At 44.6% G+C, this 21,632-nt stretch overlaps 3 protein-coding genes across 6 annotated transcripts; all 3 read right to left on the reverse strand.

Moving 5' to 3' along the window:
* Positions 1-264: 264 nt before the first annotated feature.
* Positions 265-19,104, reverse strand: LOC108029648 (protein N-terminal asparagine amidohydrolase). 4 transcript variants are annotated; one of them, XR_001768457.3, is made up of 7 exons: positions 18,938-19,103; positions 2,300-2,645; positions 2,050-2,232; positions 1,635-1,843; positions 1,420-1,581; positions 651-958; positions 265-590 (listed from the first exon to the last, which is right to left on the reverse strand). XR_001768457.3 is itself a non-coding variant. In XM_017102065.3 (7 exons), exons 2-7 carry the CDS (start codon positions 2,550-2,552, stop codon positions 579-581), a joined length of 933 nt encoding a protein of 310 aa, XP_016957554.1. In that variant the 5' UTR covers positions 2,553-2,645; positions 18,938-19,104; the 3' UTR covers positions 265-578. The 4 variants fall into 4 exon arrangements, 3 of the variants coding, with proteins under 3 accessions (XP_016957554.1, XP_050743157.1, XP_016957552.1); XM_017102065.3 differs by having other exon boundaries at positions 845-958; positions 18,938-19,104; XM_050887200.1 differs by having other exon boundaries at positions 265-958; positions 19,003-19,083.
* A 171-nt stretch (positions 19,105-19,275) lies between these two features.
* LOC108029775 (UBX domain-containing protein 6) lies at positions 19,276-21,009 on the reverse strand. Its single transcript, XM_017102285.3, has 4 exons — positions 20,868-21,009; positions 19,800-20,810; positions 19,589-19,737; positions 19,276-19,526 (listed from the first exon to the last, which is right to left on the reverse strand). Exons 1-4 carry the CDS (start codon positions 20,922-20,924, stop codon positions 19,415-19,417), a joined length of 1,329 nt encoding a protein of 442 aa, XP_016957774.1. The 5' UTR covers positions 20,925-21,009; the 3' UTR covers positions 19,276-19,414.
* Positions 20,868-21,487, reverse strand: LOC108029776 (uncharacterized). The gene is made up of 2 exons (XM_017102286.2): positions 21,077-21,487; positions 20,868-21,009 (listed from the first exon to the last, which is right to left on the reverse strand). Exons 1-2 carry the CDS (start codon positions 21,360-21,362, stop codon positions 20,930-20,932), a joined length of 366 nt encoding a protein of 121 aa, XP_016957775.1. The 5' UTR covers positions 21,363-21,487; the 3' UTR covers positions 20,868-20,929.
* Positions 21,488-21,632: the final 145 nt, after the last annotated feature.

Below are 21,632 nucleotides of genomic sequence, written 5' to 3' on the forward strand. Positions count from 1 at the left end.
GATGATGATTCGATTGGAACACTTGTGGTCGTTGTCCATGCTAGCGACCTTTTAAGTTCTGTCGAATTGGAAAAAAAATACCTAACATCTTAGTTTGGTCTGACCATTTATAAATTTAAAAACAAATGTTGCCTTCTTTTATTTTTTGGGTTTGGGCTTGATATGATTTATCGAATTCTATTACATATTCTAAAAAAAGAACATATTCATTATAAACCTTATAAAGTAAATTATTTATATCCATGTATAATAAAAACATGGAACTTTGTTGTGTGTATGTATAGCCAAGCCATTTTTATATATTTTTCTTAATCTTTTGATTACAGGTTATAGTTACAGCTAAAATGATTGCATTCGAAATTTTTTCCTTTCGTTTACACGGGGTATGCGCATATGTATATATTTTGCTAAGGTTTTTAAAATTGTAATCGAATCTTTAATAAGGTTCACATAAATATTTACATGCACACGTGCACATACACTTTTAAGATTTAGTAATTATTTTTTATCGCTTTCACGTTTCCAGTTCAGATCCATTTATAAGGCTCGTCCCAAGCAACCGTTTCCAGCGTCGGAACTCAATCTTGTATCTAGTGAAGAGAGATTATGTCGCATACTTCAAATACAATTGTTAATCGGGCTATAATTACATCAGATTAATCAGAACAGCAATGACAGTTACAGCCGAATACAATCAACTCAACGATTAAAACTGAAACAAAGGGCAGGCAGAAGCATTTGCGGTGGACAGCGACAATTAACACATGCACCAGCCGATCAACACATCTGCGACAGGTTCGAATTGCGTAACAACTAAACACTAAAGTAAGCTTTAATATCTAACCAGCACCCAGAAGCCCGTGGCATCATCCCGCCGGAAGTAGCGAGGCCGATTGTCCCTGAAGACGGTGACGGCGGGAAACTGGTTCTCCTGTATAAACCTTATGGTTGCTCGCGTCTGAAAAAGAAACAAGTACCATGATTAAAACGAAAAAGTCATAAAAAACCTTCAAGAAAAAGCCAAAACTAATTGGAGGAAACTAACTGTTCGCCCCCTATTACATCCACTCCCCTTTTGCAGAAAAAGTGATTAAGAGTTACCTATCGATGTCTGATTTCAAAATGTAGTCATGCAAAACTGGTTTGGTAGGGTCTGAACACGGTTAAAGGCAATCGAATGACCCTTTGAAATATTTGAATTCAAAATATACACCATAGCATCAAATTTCCGCTGGAAAAATGTTTTCTTTTTTAAACGTGACATCTCCGCGCAGACATTTTTTTCAGAAGGGCGGAGCATTGACTTTTTAATCCCCGTTAATCAATGAGGAGTTGTCGTTTTTAAGGACAAAAATTACGACAAAATACACTGGGCGGATATTGGGCATTTTCTCTGTGTGGTTCTCGGCGCTAACACACCTGGGGCGCAAAGTGTGGTGGCTCCACGTCGGGACTGGAGGACAGGTGCTGAAGCAGAAACTCATCCGTTTGGGATAACCACAGATCGGCGCCGCGCAGCGGATCGTAGTTAAAGGGCCCAATACGAAGCATGCCTAGCGAGGAGTCGTATACATCCAGGACCTATGGGCACAAGCCATTAGCAATGTGGCAAGTTGGGATCAAGTTTGACTTACCGACTGCGCTCCCATAAAAATGCGAGCATCGCGCAGTTCCCGATCTGGTCCTCGGTCCGGAAAAGAGGCCGGGAAGATCTCGCCAGTCTTGATGTTGACTCCCACGCCATAAATGATCGGGCAGCTTATCTCGCCGCGCATCATGGTGTTCAACTCGCCCACGCAGGCCTGCGTCAGATCGATCTCAAGTAGGTGATTGTGGAATGATTCTGAAGCACGAATATGACCACGAAAATTGTTTAAGTTTCAAAAATATTAGTAAAGGTATTAACAGTTGGGGATATGTGGGCACTTTTACAAATCGTAAGATTTTGGCTTTGAGGGGCGCTCATTATTAATTTATAAATAATTCGTAAATATTTAAGTATTATTTCTAAAGTGAAGGGTTTGTGAAGCAAACAAGGGTTTCACTCACGCATGATGCTAAAGAAGACGTCCTCGCCGTAGCCCTTGGCATCCCGGTAGCCACCAATCAGCTGCAACTCGATGCGACCCTCAGGATAGCCGACGGCCAGCTCCTGAACCCGCGACACCATGGTGCACACAGCCTCGTCCACGCCGCTGCCATCGAAGTGGGCCAGAGCCACAGCGCCTGATCCTGCCGTGGAATGGTGGGAGTTAGCCAGGTTAATGAGCCAAATGAAGCTTATTTATGGGAAACCTACCCGAGTGTCGGACCACGACGATAATACAGGTGGTGGCATCGTCGGCGCCGATAATGTTGACGTGCTTGTCGTGTGGAGCGGAGGCGGCCATTTCCCGCTGACCCACGTAGAGCAGGCCCACCGGCCCCACCGACTTGGCCTGGATGGAGTGCAGCTGCTGTGCGTAGTCTCTGTACACGGGATGCTGCAGGAAGAGGCTGTTGGTGTCCATGGGGCAGTCGTCCTGCAGCACACCATTCAGCACGAGCACCATCCTGACCGTGGGTTTTGTCCTTCCTTGACCCTCTTTAGGGGTTTCGCTTTATATTATTGGGAGTTTGTCTCGGGCAAGACAAGTAGAAGGCAACTGTAAGAGGTAGAGGAGCACGGAATTACTTAGAATCCAAAGGAGATGGGGGCACACAAGTGACTATGTTCCTTCCCCCCGAATCTGAAACCTCAACAGAAGCAGCAGCACAAAAATGAATTTACGATGCCCGCAACCGCCGCAGATTTGCATGTTTGATAATAATTTCATGCAGTCGGACTGGGAATTATGTTTACACCTCGATCCCTTCTCGGCTGACTCGTAAATTTGCCCAGCTCTCGAACAAGAAGTGCAAATAAAAATGTCAAAAGTTGTGGGCCCGCGGCTGATTCGCTTCCCTGCTCACCGGCTGACCAACAATGGACACCCTGAAATTGGTTCGCAGAGGCGCGGCTCAGAAGGGGCAGTCGTGGACCAGTCCCTGGGCCGGCTCGTGGCTCTTCGGGAAACCTAATAAAACAATTAGAAGGTCACCGGGGTCATCAATCGCGGGGCGAGACCCGCCGCCCATATGGCCGCCAATTGAGGCAAACACCCCGAGTCACAGATGTCACACGAAAGTTAATAACCATTAAGTGGCCGCCCAACGAATTAACCACGAAATGAACTACAATGAACAACAAATTTAATAGAATTTAGTATTGCTCGGCAGCAGCCTGTTTCTGAGTGCACTTGCAGTGCGATCTGAGTCACCGCCTGGGGGGTAATTGAATTATTTACCTACGGATGCTGCCTAGCTTCAATTAAGTGAACTAAAGACAAGCTAAAGTTCAAGTATAAGTGCATTTGCGGGTACAGTAACAGCGTCGTAAGAGACTCATAAACATAAATGATTACATGGGCAGCGAAAAACAATTGTCTGAGCTAATTCCCAATGAGAAATTGTCTGCTTGTCAACAAAAAAGAAGAGAAGAGAAATCGTTAGGAAAACCGAAATGCAAACAAAGCCCCAAGAATCCCAGCCAGGAACAACACTATTAACTCGGTTCGGGTGGAAAACAATGGAAACCGCTGGGGAAAATCAAACAGCCAAACCCGAAGAGCTCGGTCTGGATGCTGGATGGCTCAGGAACCCAGCTAGGAAGGCAATTGGTATGCTGGTCCTCGTCCTGGTCTTGCCTGGAAGCAATTTAGCCGCGATCATGCATGAATCTTGATTAGATATTCAACGAGAAATAATTTGAAAATGATGACAGTTTGCGATAGGCGCGCTCCACTCTCGGAGCCAAGGATGGATGGTCGCACTGGCAGAAAGGGGGTTCATAAAAATCAAAACTAAGGAGCGGTTTGATTTCAACTTATTCATTGAATCTGGCTGAAAATAAAAACTTAGCAGAACTTAAAATAAATTTCCTATTTTCCCATCGAAATCAGTTTTAATATGACGTGTAAATAGATTATGATATGGACTTTGAGTTTTCTTTCATTATCATAATTTTGGAGAATACCCTCCTGATTCTTGCTGTGCAGCTGAACCAGCAAGGCAATGGATTGAGGCAGGAAAGGAGGCGCAGAATGCAGGCGATCTATGTAGGTGAGGCAGGATGACCGAGTTTCCCCAGCCGATTCCTAATCAAAGACCAAGAGTTCTGTTGACTCTGGCTGAGCGGGCGGTCTTGCCAGTCAGTTCGTGCCTGGCCAGAGATTCCCTCCACTTGATAGGGCCGGTCGCAAACCCGAATCCAAGGAAGACGCGGCCAGCGAGAGAGCACCCTCACTCCCGGCGTGATCGATGGCAGTCGAACGGACGATGGCTGCGAAAGAACGCAGCGAACAAGGCCATCAGAACAGAAACGATTCAATTCATTAGGACGGCGACGAGTCTATTACGCGACTGGTCCGTGGAACTCGTTACGGTTCTGGCTTATAACAATCTCAAATTATGGGTCTGCGGCTGGGCAGGCAAAGTGATCTGTAGATTTAACACTGATAGCCAGTGCCGGGCCAAAACGGGTTCCATCTGTCTACTGGCCGGGCATTCTCGGCCACATGATTGATTGTGCTTTTGACGAGTGCAACGGCGGCGGCAACTGCAACTGACAGCCTGCAACAGCTACAACTGCTACTTTTCGTCGTGGCCCTGGCTCTGGTTCTGGTTCTGGCCAAGTAATTTACACCCAGCCTCTGGCTTCCAGCCCATCTCCCCAGCTGTCGGAACACGCGGGCCGCACGGTTGGCATTCTTTCGGCCCTTTGCACGGCACAATTGTCAACGCGGCCGCGAACAAATTTCGTCCAAAATACGAGCTGCACCGCAACCGGTTCCCTGGCCGAAATTCCGCCAAAATGAAGAAATGGCTGGCGGGAAACCGAAGCCACCGGGAAAAAGGAGGGGGCGGAGGAGGCGGAGGAATCGGAATCAAAGCGACTTGGATCTGGCCAAGTCTGGGGCTTTGCTGGAGGGCCTTCTTCCGGGTTCGTGATTTTCCTTTTGTTGCTGCTGCTGTTGCTGTGGCAGTTGTCATTGTTTTCCACACATTTCACGGCCGGCATGCGGAAATATTGTAAAATTAATTTCAATCGTTTGTTAATCGAAAGATAACTCTATCTCTGGCTCTTAGAGTGGGTCTTCCCCCGCCGATCCCCCTCCCTCCCGCTTAATGCAGCTCTGACAATTTAATTTGGCCCAGCTGCAGCAGATTGTTTTGGCCCTGGTCCAAGACCAGGTCCCATGGTCTGGCCAAACGTGACTGCCAATTGACTTCCACACAATTTCGCTTTGGCACGCAAATATCGTGAGGCCGGCTACCTTCCGAGCCGAGATCCCCAAGAAATGGTCACCGTGGTAGGACCAAAAAAAGGAAATCGAAAGTTTACATTGAGTGGAAGCTGGGCTTCGTGTTCCTCCCTGGCGGTTACAACTTTCTGGGATGCCAAACTCCGCCGAAAGAAATACAACCTCCGGAGGAACAGACTGAGTCCAAGTTGACATTTCTTGCCATGTTTTTCGTGTCGTTTGTTGTTTTCCTTTTTTGGTCTAGACCCGCTATTGAAGTTGCCAATACAAAGCCGAAAAGCCAAAGTCTAGAGTCGGAGATTTCCTGAATAGCTCTAATTAGAATTGCCGATCGTCGTGCTCCCCGTGGCGCAATGTGCCCAAATCAGCAATTCAATTCTGTAAGTCCATTTCATCCGGATAATGATTAATGATGATAGGTTCATTATACGCGTACTGTCATCGCCCCGCCTCGTTCCATTGGAAGTGCAGTAAAGTAACTGGACGCTACTTGCCTGACAATCACTCGGATAAAGGGAGTTGACAACAGATTATGAGTTTCAATGAAGAAGAAGGGAAGAACAAAACTGCCTCTAAACAGGTCAGTCAATAGCTTCTACATTACTTTTACCTTTTGCATTAACAACTATACTTCAGGTGGCGACTTCAAACAGAATACAGAATATCTGAGTGCTTTAGCTAACTTCTAGATAAAATAACCTCTAAGTCTACTTTCAAGTTGCAAAAGTCTAGATTATTCAAATTTGACCTTTCATTTAACCTTATGCCACCCTCATTGCTTAACTAAATCTGCGATATGTGAAATAAAGATCCTCCGCAGGCTCGATTTCCCTGTGGCTATTGCAGGAAGAGACCCCTGATAAGTCACCCATTTAGTGCCATTTGCATCGCACAACTTCCCAGAGTCGCCGAAAAGGAAATCTATTTTCACACAGCAGTGCGGCCCAAGAAGGCGCATTCTCACTAAGTCTCTTGTCCCAATACTAAGTTGGGATCGCCTGGTGTTGTTGCTGTCGTGTAGTATCTGCTAAGTTGCCGCTGTCTCCGCCTCCGTCTCAGATACTTTTTGTTTTGCCGAATGCCTCCTCAGCCAGCTGGTTGTTTTCCTTACTTTGCTTTTATGGCTGCTTATGCAAATGCAAATGCGACTGAGGAGCGGAGTGTGCGTAAACGTTTGCGCCTTTTGTTCACATGGACGTGGATGGGGCCGCCGACTCCCAAAGCGTTGCGCTGCCGTCATGTCCAGTAATTAGCATAGCACACAGTCCCGAACGCAGTCGTTTTCTTTCAGTTTTTTCGTGTTTTCGAACCGCGTATTTTTGTCTTGCCGATATTGTTGCTGTTGCTGCTTGACAACCGCGGCACTTTGTTTGTCCTCTCCTCCGCAGTTGCACTCGTCAAACAAACCCGCCGTCGCTTTGCATTAGCTGAAAGCAAAGTCTGACTTACTCTAAGTTAAACCCGTTTCGCCTGTATGGACTGCGCTAAACGTACTGAGTAAGCTGCAAATTTCTCGGAAAGTCGCTGGACTTTTGATATGTAGATTATTGTTAGGCAATGCACAATGAGAGAAGGTCTTCGAGGATATAAGTTTATGTTTATTAGTGTAGCAATTTGTGTTCCTAGAAGTCAATGAAATTTGTTGAGGTTCTGAAGCTGTTGATGCACCCCGAATAGAAAGTAGCATTCCTTTTTTTGGAGGCAAAACTGGCACATAGGTTCCGACGATTCCTTAGTCCTTTTCCCACCTTAAAATAACTAATTAGGATGCCTTCGCTCCTCAAAGCCTCGTAAGAATTGCCCAATTGCTGAAATTTCCGATCAGGGATGGCCCATTGCATTTGCGTTTGTTTTCTTGTCAGATGAGCCGCCAGCGTAGAATATTGCCAGCGCAATCGGACATGTTTTCCGTGGGCTTATTTCTGTTTTTATGGCCAAAACACACTCCGACATACATATACACCAAACAACTGCAGCAGCAGAAAACGACAGAAATCCACAGCAGTCGGCTGGCATTTAAACATGCCTACAACGTGGTAATGGTAATGGCAGCCCAACTGCTGCACCACCGCCAAGCCACACGGAAAAAATATTCGCAAACATCTGGGAGCTGTTCTTTTTAAAGCCATAAATATTAGGTTCAGTTGTTTGGGGTAACTAATAAACAAATGTGGCTTGCATAGCCTATTTAAAAACCTACAAACAATATGAAATTTAGAAGTTAAGAGGTCCAGATAATATCGAGTAAATACAACTACAAAATATTTTCTTCACTTGAAAATTGAGGACAACACATCACTGGAAATGTATCCCAGCCGAAGTGAACTTTGTCTATTCTCTATTTTTTCAGTATCCTGCACCGCTGAGGCGGGATGTGGTCCCGTCTTGGAATACCAAATTTCATAGCGGTACACTGCTAAATATTTTGAAGCAACAGGCACCGGGCATCAGGCAACAGGCAACAAGCCACCGCAGCATCGACAACAACAACAGCCACAACCGAAACGTGCGGGGGCGGAGGTTTGTTTTTATAGCCGCCCATCCGACCAACCGCCCAATCGGCCCTCCCCATTCGGCTTCAGTACATGTGGTATGTGTGTACGTACCACGAACCACCGGGCTGATCTTGGGCATTCATTCCGCATGCGGCACTATAATTTATAACAACTGCTGAAGGCGCTCGCCGAATGTGCGACTCTTGCAGCTCCTGGCCCGCCCGGCCCAACTCTTTTCATTTCTTTTCTTGATTTTTCCTTTATTTTGTTTTCTTCCCTGCCCGGCATACGCGCTGCGTTCATCCTTTGTGGCCAGAAATTGCAGCTCATTGTTTGGCTTTGCCTCTTGGATACCCTTCAAGCGAAGGGTATTTTGGGGAGTAATCGTTGTGCACTAAAAATTTTGAATTATCTTTACTCTTTGAGAACGGAGTATCTTAAGTTTTAAGTTTTTAAGTTTTAATAACACGGGATGATTAATAATTATTTAAAGGTGTCGTGCACAAAGATACCTGCCTCTATTTGAGTTGGTTCCTACATAATAATATTTAGTTGGTACTCTCTTTCTCTATTGTCATTACCTTAATCACTTACTGTTCATTTTATTGAACACCTTTGATCAGAAATTTAGAATTATTCATCGCCTCCCTTTCATCTTTTAGTGAACAAATGCACGGAACACCGACGTTCAAGACATTATCGTTAAACCATATACTGGCGCTGCTTTCCAGGGTATATAGATTTCGCCGTAAGATTTGTCACTCCTCGATTTTGTGGACTGTAGTGGCAGGCACGCCTCTATCTGCAATGTGCGATCTATTGCGACGGGCGCTTTCCTTTGAGCGGGGCACTTGGCCTGCGCTGACTGGGAGGCTGTTCGGGGTTGCATGGGCTTGGATGGCTGGTCTCCTGAAAGCCGCATTGAGCTCGGCGAGCTGCGATGTAGCAGGGAGCATCTAATGGCCGGCGGACGCAGCTCCATTTCACCCGAGATTGATAGCAGTTGACGGCGTTGCAGCTATTCGGCTTGGTTTCGATTTGAGGGCCTTTGTATAAACTTTTATGATTCGACCAGGTGAAATATATATCTCAACCCTGCGCGGTGGGATCTGAATAGATTTTCCTCGACGCTGCTGCCCGGTGTGTCTCCCCGGCTTGATTTATAGGAAGCGATTGGGCATTTTGCAAATTACGATGTCTCGGGAGCTCTGGGAATTATTCGGTGCCCGGCATTATTAATACGTGGATGCAGGCACAGCAGTAACAACATCATCATCGTCGGCTCTTTGGCCTCCAACTCCTCCCCGTTCCTTCCGCTGATTGAATCTTTTATGTGTGGATTTAGGGGCCATCAGCGGCAGGAGCAGCGGACAGACCCGGGCTTGAAATTAAATATTTATTAAATCGACAGCACCACACACAATAGCATATAAATCAGCTTAAAAACTATTCAATGAATATTCCAATCAATAGACCATCGCACACAGAACGGAATCAGAGGTGGGTGAGTTGTGGCTGAAGCTTTAGAAAATCCTTGACCCCTGACTAAGTCGAAGGAGGAAATTAAAATGTTCGGCAAATGAGATGGCTGCCTCAGAGATAGGGTAGGGGAAATTGCAACGTCAATACTCTATTCTTTCGAGTGGAAAACTTAGTACTCTATAAAAGGACAACCAATTTAAAGAATAATAATTTTACTCAATTTATCCCACTGATGAAATTTTTAAATACGTAATTATAGTTTCCAAATTACTAAGTGCGACATCACCAAGTAAAAAATTATAGAATTCAGCCTAGCTCAATGTATGTAACTCATATAATTTGTAAAAACTTGGATACCTAGTTTTCGAAGAAAGTGGACTATTGTAAAGGACGTATATTGTTTAAAATTACGCGATTAAATGTTAGTGGATACAAGTAAGGAATTCAACTAAAGAGTAAGTGTCCTATTTTTCCACGTGTACAATTCATCCCGTTTTAAGTCCCTGTAAAGACACCCTCAGCTGATGCAACCTTTCAACTTCTGTCGAGAATCTATTGCAGCAATTATGTCCTTTTCTTGTAAGGACCTCTGACGAGTGACCGGCAGACAAGTTGGGGCCAAGAGGGAGTCGTTGGCAGCCCAAGGCACTGTCCTCGGGTTACACTGACCAATTTCGAAAAGTACAAATTGAGCTGCACTCACCTGGCTGCCATGGGGTTATGCATCGGCCAGCCGAGAGTTAGTTTAATTAATTCAGCATCGGAGGCTGTAAACAAGCTCCGGCCAACGGCTGTCTTTGACAGCTTACTTGAAAGAGGTGTACAGCCACTTGTCGTCAGTGAGGCGAGCTCTTCTCGGCCCCATCTCGAGAAAATCACACACAAGCTGAAAGAACTTTGACCCTTGACCCGGGGGAGCCGGCTGTTGGGAGGGTCGCCTATGAAGTTGTGAAGTTGCTTCAATTAGCGCTTTGGACACAGATATTAGTCGGAAAAACAGTTACTCCAATTTTTAATGGCATCTTTTTTGGAACACCAAATGTAATAGAGAGAGTTTGGGCTTCGCTGTGTGGTGTTAGCGGTGCCGGCACATCTATATGTCTTGGAGTCTGCCGGTCGCCATAAAAGATCTTCGGGAGAAAAACTAATTACACAAGTCGTAAAGTCTTAACAAACTTAAAAGGCAATCCTAAAGGCGGGCAAAATTAGATGTTCCGACATCCGACTAAAGTGGACTGAGTCGGCCGGCCTGACTCATGCGGTCTATATACAAGGCGCTTATCGGTGAATTATGTATGTTTTTTAATAATCAAGTTTATTTTTATGAAAAAAGACGACCAATGTATTGTGTACAATCGGTAGGTAAAATGTGGGTGTGATTATTTTATTTTTCTCAATGGAGAGTTCAGTTTTGTAGCTAATTTTCAGTATATTTTATTGCAACTAAATAAACAAAGTGCAAGTATAAACACCTTATTAAATTATAAATTTGCAACCGTTTTTGACTGTAAATACAAATTATTTTTTTTGTATATTGCTGCTTATCAACTTAATGTTTGCTTATGTTAACTCAAATTGTATAATGTCGGGGCTTCCCTATCAGCAAAATACAATTTTACAAATAAACAAGAACAAAAACTAAAATAAATAATTTTTCTTTTTAAAAAATTTTGAGAATGCTATTTTTGCTTGTACTAAATAACAAAAAAAAAGGCGGCATAAGATTCTAACTAAGCGAACCCATAAAAGTACACGTTCTTCGCTTTTTCTCTCATCGATGGGGCTAGCCAACGTACAATTATTTTTAGACCAGCTAATACTGATCATCCAGCCGGGTTTGATTGATCGCCAGGGATAGCGGAGCCGCAGACTCCTTTTCCCAAAGACCTGATCACCGATGCACTGGCGATCGATCCATTGGCCGGCGAAATAAATTGTTGCTACACGTATAAGACATCGTGTACGACAAGTTAAGACAACGATCTGCTCGCCTCTGCAGCTTCAGACTGCGACTTGGCCAAAGGCTTGGGTTCTGGCCAAAGACGTAGGCCCGGCGATCCGCATCATGTGGCGTTGGCCGCTGCAGGATCGCCAGCCTCGAGATCTGTACACCGAAGATCTTCTCCATCGGTTGCGTGGACACTATTGCGCAGTGTGTCTATATCATTAATTAATTTAATCACTCGAACATGATTTCGCTGTGCGCCTGTTGCCGTCAGTTGTTCTCACAAAAGTTATTAGTTTCGAAGGAAAAGTGATCGATAGCAGGGAAAACCCGGCGGGGAAATAAAAGATAAGGCGATACGATCGCTCTCTGAATGAAACAACACAATATATATCTCTGATGCATATTGCTGAATAATCAGCGTCGCTGGCTTATCAGCTCTTCGCGGCTCGCAGCTCGGATCCCATCCCATAGCAGTGTCCCATAAATATTAACGATCTTCGGGCAATGCGATGCGAGATAAGGCATTTGTGAGTGTCGATTCTAAAACCGGCAGCTCGAGTATGCTAGCGGATGGGCATCAAGTTAGATTCCACTCACTTTCGTTGGCTTACATAGAAAAATATGTTTTCCTTGAAAAGTACGATCTCCTAGAAATTGCATCGACTCCCACACTCTGTTTTTGGTTGGGTTTAAGTAAGTTTAAGTGTAAGTTTAAATGGTTTTCTTGGGCAGCATCTTGTAGAACTTACATTAATTTACAATTTCTCTCTGTACTATTGGATATTTTAAACAGTACCTAGTCTATAAATTTTACATCTTTAAATACCAGAGGCAAAGAGCTTTGTTGCTTTACTTGAGCAGTAATTCTAAGACTTACTTTCTTTACTAATTCTCACTGCACTAAAAAGGATCGTTTAGGCTTTTTAGTAATAAAATCAACTTTGGGATTGTAAGTTAACACACTTCTTCACTAATCCGTCGGCATTTCTTGGAAAGGTTTCTCGAAAACTTTTTTACAGAACTTCTTTTTTCAAATATCTGTTATGTTCAAATATCCCTTGGATCCAAGAGGAATGTTCAGACTGAAACTGCGAGTGCGCTGAAGTTTCCACGAGACGACGAGCAGCAAACCGGAATGAGACTCAAAGGCAACTGAGCCAAAAGTCCAAGTCGAAGTCGACTGGCGAACGGAGGGCCCAAAAGACACTCGGCGACAGTGCTGCCGTTTTGTCCGGATTCCGGACAAATCTGTCTTTTTTAAAACTGCCTCAGTTATTCATGGCCACAGTAAAAGAGCTTTTGAGCATCGTTCGATAATTCTGAATATATATCGTTTTTTCATTTTGTGAGTGTAGTGTGGTCAGCGACTAATACACTACTTTTGTGCACATCACTAAACAAAATTGTAAGCCTGAGCTACTACTATGGGTAATAAGCAAAAACAGAAATGTATCTTTATATTTTTTTTCAACAAGTCGTTGTTTTTGTGATTTAGCAAGAACTTTGATTCGTCTTATTCGGCAGCCACGGTATTCGGGGGAATTTAGGTTTTTAATTATACAAACTTTTGCCCATACAGTACAGCACAGTTCAATAAAATCAATCGAACATTTGTAAACGTGAAAAAGTAATTCAGTCGGCCATCACTTAATATAGTTTTTGTTCTTTAAATTAATAATTTAAAATAATTTCAATACTCTAACCTGAAATATTGCATTTAGTAATGAACAACTATTTTTTGTTATTTTGTTCTTCCTTAAATATGTTTTTCCTTTTTTCCCCTTTTTTGATCTTTCTGGCTTTATACTGAGTGATGGCATCACTGCTCGACGAGAACAAGAGAGCAGCGCCAGCGCCAAAGCCTTTGCAACAGTTTCCAGTTGAGCGTGCGTTGGCCAGAAAGGGAGCGCATGCTTGCTGCCGGTAATCTAATTGGACCCCTCGTTGAGTCGCGCTCTCCGAGCCGAGCCTCTCCCGACTTGGAGCCTCTCCTCTCTCTTCCTCTCTCTTGGGAGGTGCGAGCGAGATGGCGGGTGGAGCAACACGTGTTCTTATCAGTAGGATATTGAGTGGGTTTCACATGAGTAATACGAGTTTGATAGCCTTTGAGTGGAGTGCTTGCCGCTCGAGTTTCGACCAATTTCATAGATGCCGGTCCTCTATCACTCGCTCGGTAAGTGGTCACTCGCTCGCCGGGGTTGCACTTCTTTGCTCCTCTAATTGGTCAGTGGGCAGCGCTTTATGTACAGCAAATGCGGCCGGATTGCCCCTATCTCCGCCTGGATGCAATAAAACTAACACAAAGGGTTTTCTATCGGAAAATATGACTTTTACCATTAACAAAACATTAGGGAAATTGAATTAATGAACACCGGTTTTCCGTGAAGTCATAATGGTCCGACAGTTACTTAGAAGGGTTTCTAGGCTTTGTATCTTTTAAATCTATATATCACAATACTTATTAAGAGATAACGTTAACAAAATTAATAACAAAGAAGGCGATTTGGATAACGTTGAACGCATGGGAATGTTAGTGAAAAATCACTATGTATTTATAAGGACCAACTTTTCTTATAAATACATTTAAATGCAATTTATAAAAATCCAATATCTTTATAAAATACAATACATACAATACTTAATATACTTGTCTAATATCTAATACATATACTACAATAAATTTACTACAGGATGAGCCGATGTTACAAAAAAGAATTGTTAAGCTCTACGAGACGAACCTGCATGATAAAGCCTTTAACCTCTAATGTGTTGGCTTCGCAAACTTTTTGTTTCAATACTGATCAAAAATTGGGTTCGTCACTTACCAGTTTGCCTTGAACAATGATTTTCTTGAAACGAAATATAGTATATTTATAAGCCACCAAATCCACCAAGGGATATAAGGCTTCTCCTTCCGAAACTGGACCACAAAGTACAGCCCTCCATCACTCGAAATCCATCCTCGTTCCAACTCGATTTTCCCAACTTTTCCTCCAAAATGCAACCTTTTCAACCCGCCGCCCTGCCCCGAACAGCCGCTTTATCCCGAAGCTGGTACAAAAGCCATTACGCACCGCTGTGAGATTGTAATCTAAGCTCTCGTTATTGGAGCAGGCAGGGATTTAATTAGACAAATGTCCCACAATTTGTAATGTCATTTTTCCCAGCAGTTGCGGAAAATCCGAATGTAAAACTTTTTGGTGTTGAAAATGCAAAAGGTGAGCGAAGACGAGGGAAGGCGGACGCGGGGCGGCAGATAACACCCGAAGTAAGAAGAAAATATGTCTAATTTTGCACCATGTGGACAGTGGTCATTATTTTGGTAGTGACGGACGCAGGGGCGTTCCGAGGGGGTTTTACAGGTACCAGAAATCTTAGCCAAGCCAGCATCCCGTCCTCGTCCTCCCCTTCCCCCACCCCCGTTCACCCGTCCCTGTCTGCGAGTGTGTGTGTGGAACGGCATGGGGTCCCTCGACAAAAAATGAGATTTGCTGACCGGTGGTCATTAAAGCACATTTACAATGAGCCAAGCCATGTTGGCTTGTGGCTAACATGGTCTAAGCCACCCCTTCCAGCCCCTCGGCCCCTAGGCCCCAAGGCCCCGGCCCACAGCCCGCAGTCCACAGCCATGCAAAACGACCAGAGACAGGCGATCAAATCGATGCCGAAATTAATTTATCTTGGCACTGGCTACCAAAATTTGACAAATTGCAAATGTATTTGAAATTGACTGCTGTGGCTGGAGCAAGGGGCTTGGGGGAAGTTTATCACAGAGGCTACGATATAAATTGAGCCAGCTGCTGGTCGAGATAGTTGATTAAACTTACATGCGGCTCTTGCAGTATCTGATCACCTTAATTATGCTGTTTAATCGCTGGCGGTTTTAGTACTAAACAAACTTAACAAGTTTTAGGCAACGGGTATTTGGAATTTTCGTAACCTTATTCCCCCAAGCTTATGATTTCTTACTGGAAAGACATACTCTACGCCTAACTGTGCGAATAAACCCAGTTGAAGCAGTTGTTTGTAATATGCCATTGAAAATAGTTTATGGACCAAACGAATATTATTCATTTTGCATTATTTTCCCCTTTGCCAGAAGGGAGACCCCCCAATTAATCTTATCAAGTTGTGAACTCTGTAAGATTTTCCTGGCAATTGTCTAGGCTGAGGTCTACCAAACAGAGCCCACTGGAGCAACCAACCCCTCAGCATCAGGCTCCGCAATCCCCACCCACCCTCGACGCAGTTGATTGCACTAATTGGCAACGAGCGTGACGATCGCCCGCGATGGACATCGACGACTGGGCAACGCTGATGGGGAGCTGGATGAGGCAGTGGGACAAGATTTTCATTCATAAAACACTCGCTGAGTGGACCGGAAGCTCTCATTTGATTGCAAATTGTGATAGGTTCCAAGAAAGGGTAACCGAGGGTACGCCGTCAGCGAACTGGGGAGGTTTCTAGTTTCTTTATGAAACAATTGTTAGGAGCAGACTTTAGTCGCTATAAGTCATACAAAATGAAGGATTTTCCTAAGTCCTAAGTCAAAAAATGGTTTCAAATGGTAACAATTTAAAATACTTGTTCGATGAATTTAGTAGAATTTAGTATATAATTAATTGTTAATCTCTGCGCCATTAATGTTACATTCTAGCATAGAGTTGCAATTGTCTCAAAACCAGAACATCAGTAATAAGATAGAGTATACCAACTTCCGGCTATCGAGAATGACAGTCCCTCTTCTTTCCATGCCAGCAGTCGCCCAAGTTCAGTAGTGTTAATTAAAGCAAAAGCCTTAATTATTGTTATTTGTTTGTTTTCCCGTCACAGGGAAAGTATTTCCGCCAGGAGTGGGCTAATCCAGCTCTCAGCTGCCCGGTCGCCTTGCTCACCGTTCGGGATCCATTTCCCCGGCGCAGAGTTCAGGGTTCAAATGCAGGCAGAAATATGTAAATGCAGGGCGCTTGCGTGGAGCGATAAAAACAAATCGAAAAGGGAACCCACTGCTAACCGATTTCCAGTTCAATTTCGAGCCGGGTCATAAACTTGCCGGCGTATTGGAGGAGTTCTGGGCAATGGTTGTGGGTATGGTATGGCGATGGGAATGGGAATGGGTCACGAGCCTGGCGGAGCAGGCTAAGTGCTTGTTAAAGGGCGGGATCCCAATTGTTGCTGTTGTGTGCGGTTGGTTCGTGGCAACCACAAAAACAAATCAGCCGGAGAATGGAGCGGAGGGAGGCTTCCCGGCAAAGGCGAAATTCGATTTGCAATTTCTGTGCTGACGCCGGAGGATCCGCCGCAGCAGAGCTGCTGGGCTGAGCAAACAATTTAGAATGAAGTGCAATCGGGAGTCAGAAAGTTGATTTGCAATTTCATGGCAGCGGCAATTTGCACCTCATCATCATCATTATCCCGCCGATAGACCGATCTCTCTCCGGGTGATGATCTCCCAATCGTTCAATCAGGCGGTCGAGCAAGGCGAGGCACGTGCAGGTTGCAACCTGCGACGGCAACCCACGGCCAGTAACCCGTAACCCCATCCCAAAAAGTACTTGGCAAAGATCCTCAGGATGTCCCACATATTTCTCGCTATCTACCGACAGAAACAAACTATTCGTATCATTTTGGAATTTCAGCGACTGTCTTGACCGCAGCTGGCAAACCAGGAAGTCTGCCTGCAACAAGTTGCCGCAGCAATGAGAAAAATTTCGTTAGATAAATAATGCATATCTCACGCACTAGCTTCGCGGTCCAAAGTTGAATTAAGGCTCTTTTGTACACCAGCAAAAATTCGTATCTGGTATATATTTAATATTGGAACACATGACTCAAAACCTTTCAACAATTACCTATAACTAGGTTTATGCAATGAATTTCGTGCAGTTCGAACACAGCCCCTGTTTATTCAACACAGACCACGTCATGAAACGATAATACCTGAAATGGCAGATTTGTTGCATTGCAGAGAGAGATCCTCAGAGTAGTAGGCGTGTCATGCACAAGAATTTTCTTAGTTCTTGAATTGATTTTATAGCTTAAGCACAGAATATATATGCAGACTCATGAATATTCACAGACAAACGTAATTTTCGAACTGTTGATCTGATAGAATTCGAAAATAAATCTGATTAGGTATGCAACAATAGCATAATTTGATAAGATGACAACACTAGGTGACGTTTTTCTAAGTGCATCTGAAGTCGCTGGTTCTGGCCGTTTAATGAAGGCCTAGATCCGATGCCTGGCCATAATAAGCAATGGCCAACAATGAAATCTTCGGCTCCAGCCCGACCGATTTATGCGATGGCCTGCAGCCTGGCTTTCTGCCTGGTTTTTATTTAGCTTTCCTGCCTTTCAGCTCCCTTCTCGTGGCTGCGTGTTTCGATTTGGCGCGATGGCCCGGCTTAATTTAAGCCCTGAGCTCGCAGCCGCGCCGAAAAGATTCATTAACGTTTGATTCTGGGTGCTTTTCTATTTACTTTTTCCCAAGATCAAGCGAGATTTACGCCAAATTGCCAGTGCCGAGAGCTTGGGCGAAGCATCGGTCGTTGTCCGCCATCTCCTCAATCTCTTAAACCCCTCCCCCGACTTTTATTTTTACCGTTTCTGATGCCGCCTTGATAGACTGAACGGCAAACTGCAAAATTGGTTCATTAAGTGCAACTGTTTGCTTAGTGGAGTTGAATACACCGCGCTGGAGATAAACATCCCTGTTCTAGTTTTCGAATCCCACGAACTTAGTTGAAATTGGGAAATTTTTCTATTGAATATGGCAAGCCCAATGCAGTTGCTATTTAAATTTCCTTAGATCGAAGCGCAAAATCCCATCAACCAAAACCCGTCTTAAAAAGGAAATGATGTAGCTACGATCTGTCAATATCTCACATGTTATATACCGACTTTAATGTCGAATAATGCGTTAACAATTGAAAACTATTTAATTAAATTATGGTTTTTCAGCTAAAGAGCGAAAAACAAAACATGTTACTAAAATGGCGTGTAACAATTGAACCAAAATTGTGCACATGAACTGGTTTAACTGGAACATAACTATAGGATTGTACTCGGGGCATGGTGTCAGCAGGGACGCCAAAAAAGATGGAACTGAGTTTAATTGTTTACAAATCTGGCTTTCTTTGACTGTATGAACAAGAAAAACCTATTAGAGTTGTGATAGTTCTTATTTAAAAAACAGGCTACAATCAGTACTGGTTCTTAACTTCCAGTCTTCTGGAATCCTCATCATCTGGTATCGAGAAGTGTTTTTCGGGTTCTGCCGGATTTTGGAAATGCCCTTTGGGGCGACGGGCCTCTGATCGAGCTGCTGGTTAATTAGTGCTGGAACATCCACAAATTGCACCCACATGGAAAGCAGCACAAATAATAATTCGATAATGACCAGCAAAAGTCGCGTGGAGTGGGAATACAAAGTGCCAGCCGTCAGAAAACCACGCGGTGGGCTGACCACATGAAGGAGGGCGGGAAGTAGCTATAAGTAGGCGGAACATCTGCCCGCTTATTAGGAACAATATTTATTGCCCTTTCACCCCAAAACGCATATGACCAAGCAGTCGACGAGCATTTGTTAGAGGGACGGCCAAAAGCCACTGGCCGCCCTTTGTTATTGTTTGCACAAACATCTGATTCCGGGTGGAAGCCGTACTCACGCGCATTTACATAGCACCAAATGGTTCCCCGATCGTTACGCTTTCTGCAACTCCTCACAACTCACGGTCTAAGCTCATAGTTTACTGGGTATTGGCTAGTTTTTAATTGCTAGCGCAGCAATTTGTTTATTTTTGCACTAAACGCCCACTTAAAGTAGGACCGTTTGCAGATATCCCGGTAATACCAGCTGAACGCACGTCGGCGGAAAGATACCAAACAGCTGTTGGCCGCACAGTGGCTCAGAGCATTTCATGGTCAAGAAGTTTTAAAATAGCTCTCAATGAACATATTTGAAACCTAGAATGAGAGGTTAAATGTACTGCACTTTCACCGCTCGTTGAATTGTTTGAAAGCACGTTCTTTTTTTTTCAAAAGTGCGTTATAATTGATTTTGAATAATAGATTTGAAAGTAATAAATAACAACAGCTCCGTTATAATGTAAGGACAAGACCGCTGATTAGATGGTAGATCACCTCTACATAGCCTGCACCAGCATCAGAAGATCTTCCTTTAAGTAGTTTAGATCCGCTTCTATGGAAGCGGACACTCCGTTTGCACTGAACAGCAGCAAGGAGTTGGGAATGAGTCTGAAACAAGGATTTAGCTTGAACAAACATTCTCGCATGTACAGATTAGTTTCGGCACTCACTTGCAGTCGAATAGAGTCTTTTCGAGGTCTTCTTCGCCTAGTTTGCCCTCACTGGTGGCCACCAAGCTGAAATCCAGGCTCTCATCCGCCAGGCAAGACTGCACGAACTCAAACACATCGGCTATTTTCTCATAAACATTGAAAGTGCCCTGGAAATGATTCAGCTATTACACAAAATTCCTACGGATGACGTCATCACGAAATGGCTTACTTGAATAAAGAGTCCGTTGGGAAATTTAACCCTGACTAAAGCGTATCGATACATACGCAAGTTGCGCTGCTCTTCACGCTCCCGCATTGCCTTGGTCCTCAGCATCTGGGACTGGGCAATGGCCTCCGAACGCAACTGCTGCTCCTTCTTGATCTCCTCCGGTGCCAGGCGATAGAACTCGTCGGGTAGCACAACACGCCTTGCTTGCGATGGAAGTAGAACCTTGATATTCCTGTCCAGCTCCAGGGGAATGGTCTCCGAGTTCTTGAGCGCTTCCACCAGCGTGGGCAAGTCGAGATCCCGTTCCGTTTGCTCTCGGGTCCACAACAGGAATTGCTCCTCATCGATCTTGACCTCACTGAAGCCGGCTGCTTGTAGGACATCTAGGGCACCTTCCACGTAGCGCACCTTTTCGCTGAAGATTTTGTTGGACATGCGAATCTTGCAGAATTTCTCCTCCTCGGGATTCTTGATAAGGTTCTCCAGATATCTAATAAGAGTGGCAATGCACTCGTCGGCCTTCTCCTTGACATTGCAATTGTGGATGATGAGGCAGCCAGTGAGGCCGCGATCCCCCTCCAGCTGCTGGTACAGGAACTCCTTGATGCGGGCCTTCCACACGCTTTTGGGTAAAACTTCCTCGCTGATCATGGGGCAGCGGAAAAAGACGCCCTCGCAGGCCAGGTTACGGTTGTCACCACCGGAAGAAGAAGTGGATGTACTGATGGTAGAGGCCGTGGCCTCCGCCTCCTCCTTTTGCCGACGCTCCGCCTCCAGTTCCCGTTTAGCCTGGGCCTTCACCGCCGACAACGAGGTGTTAAATTCCCTGGATGTCTTCTTATCAATGCGAGCCAGTGCAGCATTGGCCGCTGCCCTGGCCTCGTTACTTAAATCGTTTCGCTTTGGTGGAACATAGGCCTCGTACTTTTGACGAGAACTACTTGAAGGAGCCTCCGTCTTGGTGGAATTCAGCTTATGACCTGCGCCCATCGAGCTGCCCGTGAGTTTGAGCTACAAATGAAGTTCATTTTTAAACGCTTTACTTCAGCGTGTAATTGTTAAACTCACTTTAAAGGCAGCAGCCTCCTCCTTCTTCCGCGAAAAGAACTTCTTGATCTTGGACATGGCTTCTAGATGCGCGGAGAGTGTTCCTTGGGCAACTTCAACTTGGCCACCGACAATTTAAGCTCCTCAATCTCTTTTAAAGTGCCTGAAACGCAAAACATCTATGTTGAAAGAAAAGCAGCACAAACTCCTGATTTGGAGCATTTTCCTACTTGGCCTGACAAACTTTTCCGTGATGACTCTGCCGTAAACGGACCACGAGTAGCCGGCTAGCACGCAGGTTCCCAGGAGAAGGACGATTAGGACTTTCAGCAGGGTGGCCTGTAAGTCGGTAAAGGCAATGGGTCCGTTCTGCCAACGAAAATCGCCGGTCAAGGATTCCAGATTTCCGCGCAGATCGACAGCTGCGTTCAGTGCAACGCCAGCAAATTGCTCCACTTGTCGCGCAATCGACTGCAACGTTGAATTGAACGATTCCACGTAGAAATTGAAACTCATTGCCTGCTGGGGAAGTGCCAACGATCTGGTGTAAAACGCTTTTTCGACAATCCTTTGTTTATATCCGTAGCATTATCCTAATTTTTTTTCTTGTTCTGAAGCAGGTGTGGCCGTAAAGAGTCTGCCTAAAAATACCGCGAGGCTCTTGAAATATACCAAATGGAAAAGTTAATATCTTAACTTACCGATAACAGCCCTTGTATCGGTAACTATTTAGCCAGTGTTGGTTAGTTCCTAAAGGTGTGCTTCTGGCGCCTGTTTTGAATTTAA

Source organism: Drosophila biarmipes, chromosome 2R (genome assembly GCF_025231255.1).
Source record: "Drosophila biarmipes strain raj3 chromosome 2R, RU_DBia_V1.1, whole genome shotgun sequence".
Taxonomy (NCBI): domain Eukaryota; kingdom Metazoa; phylum Arthropoda; class Insecta; order Diptera; family Drosophilidae; genus Drosophila; species Drosophila biarmipes.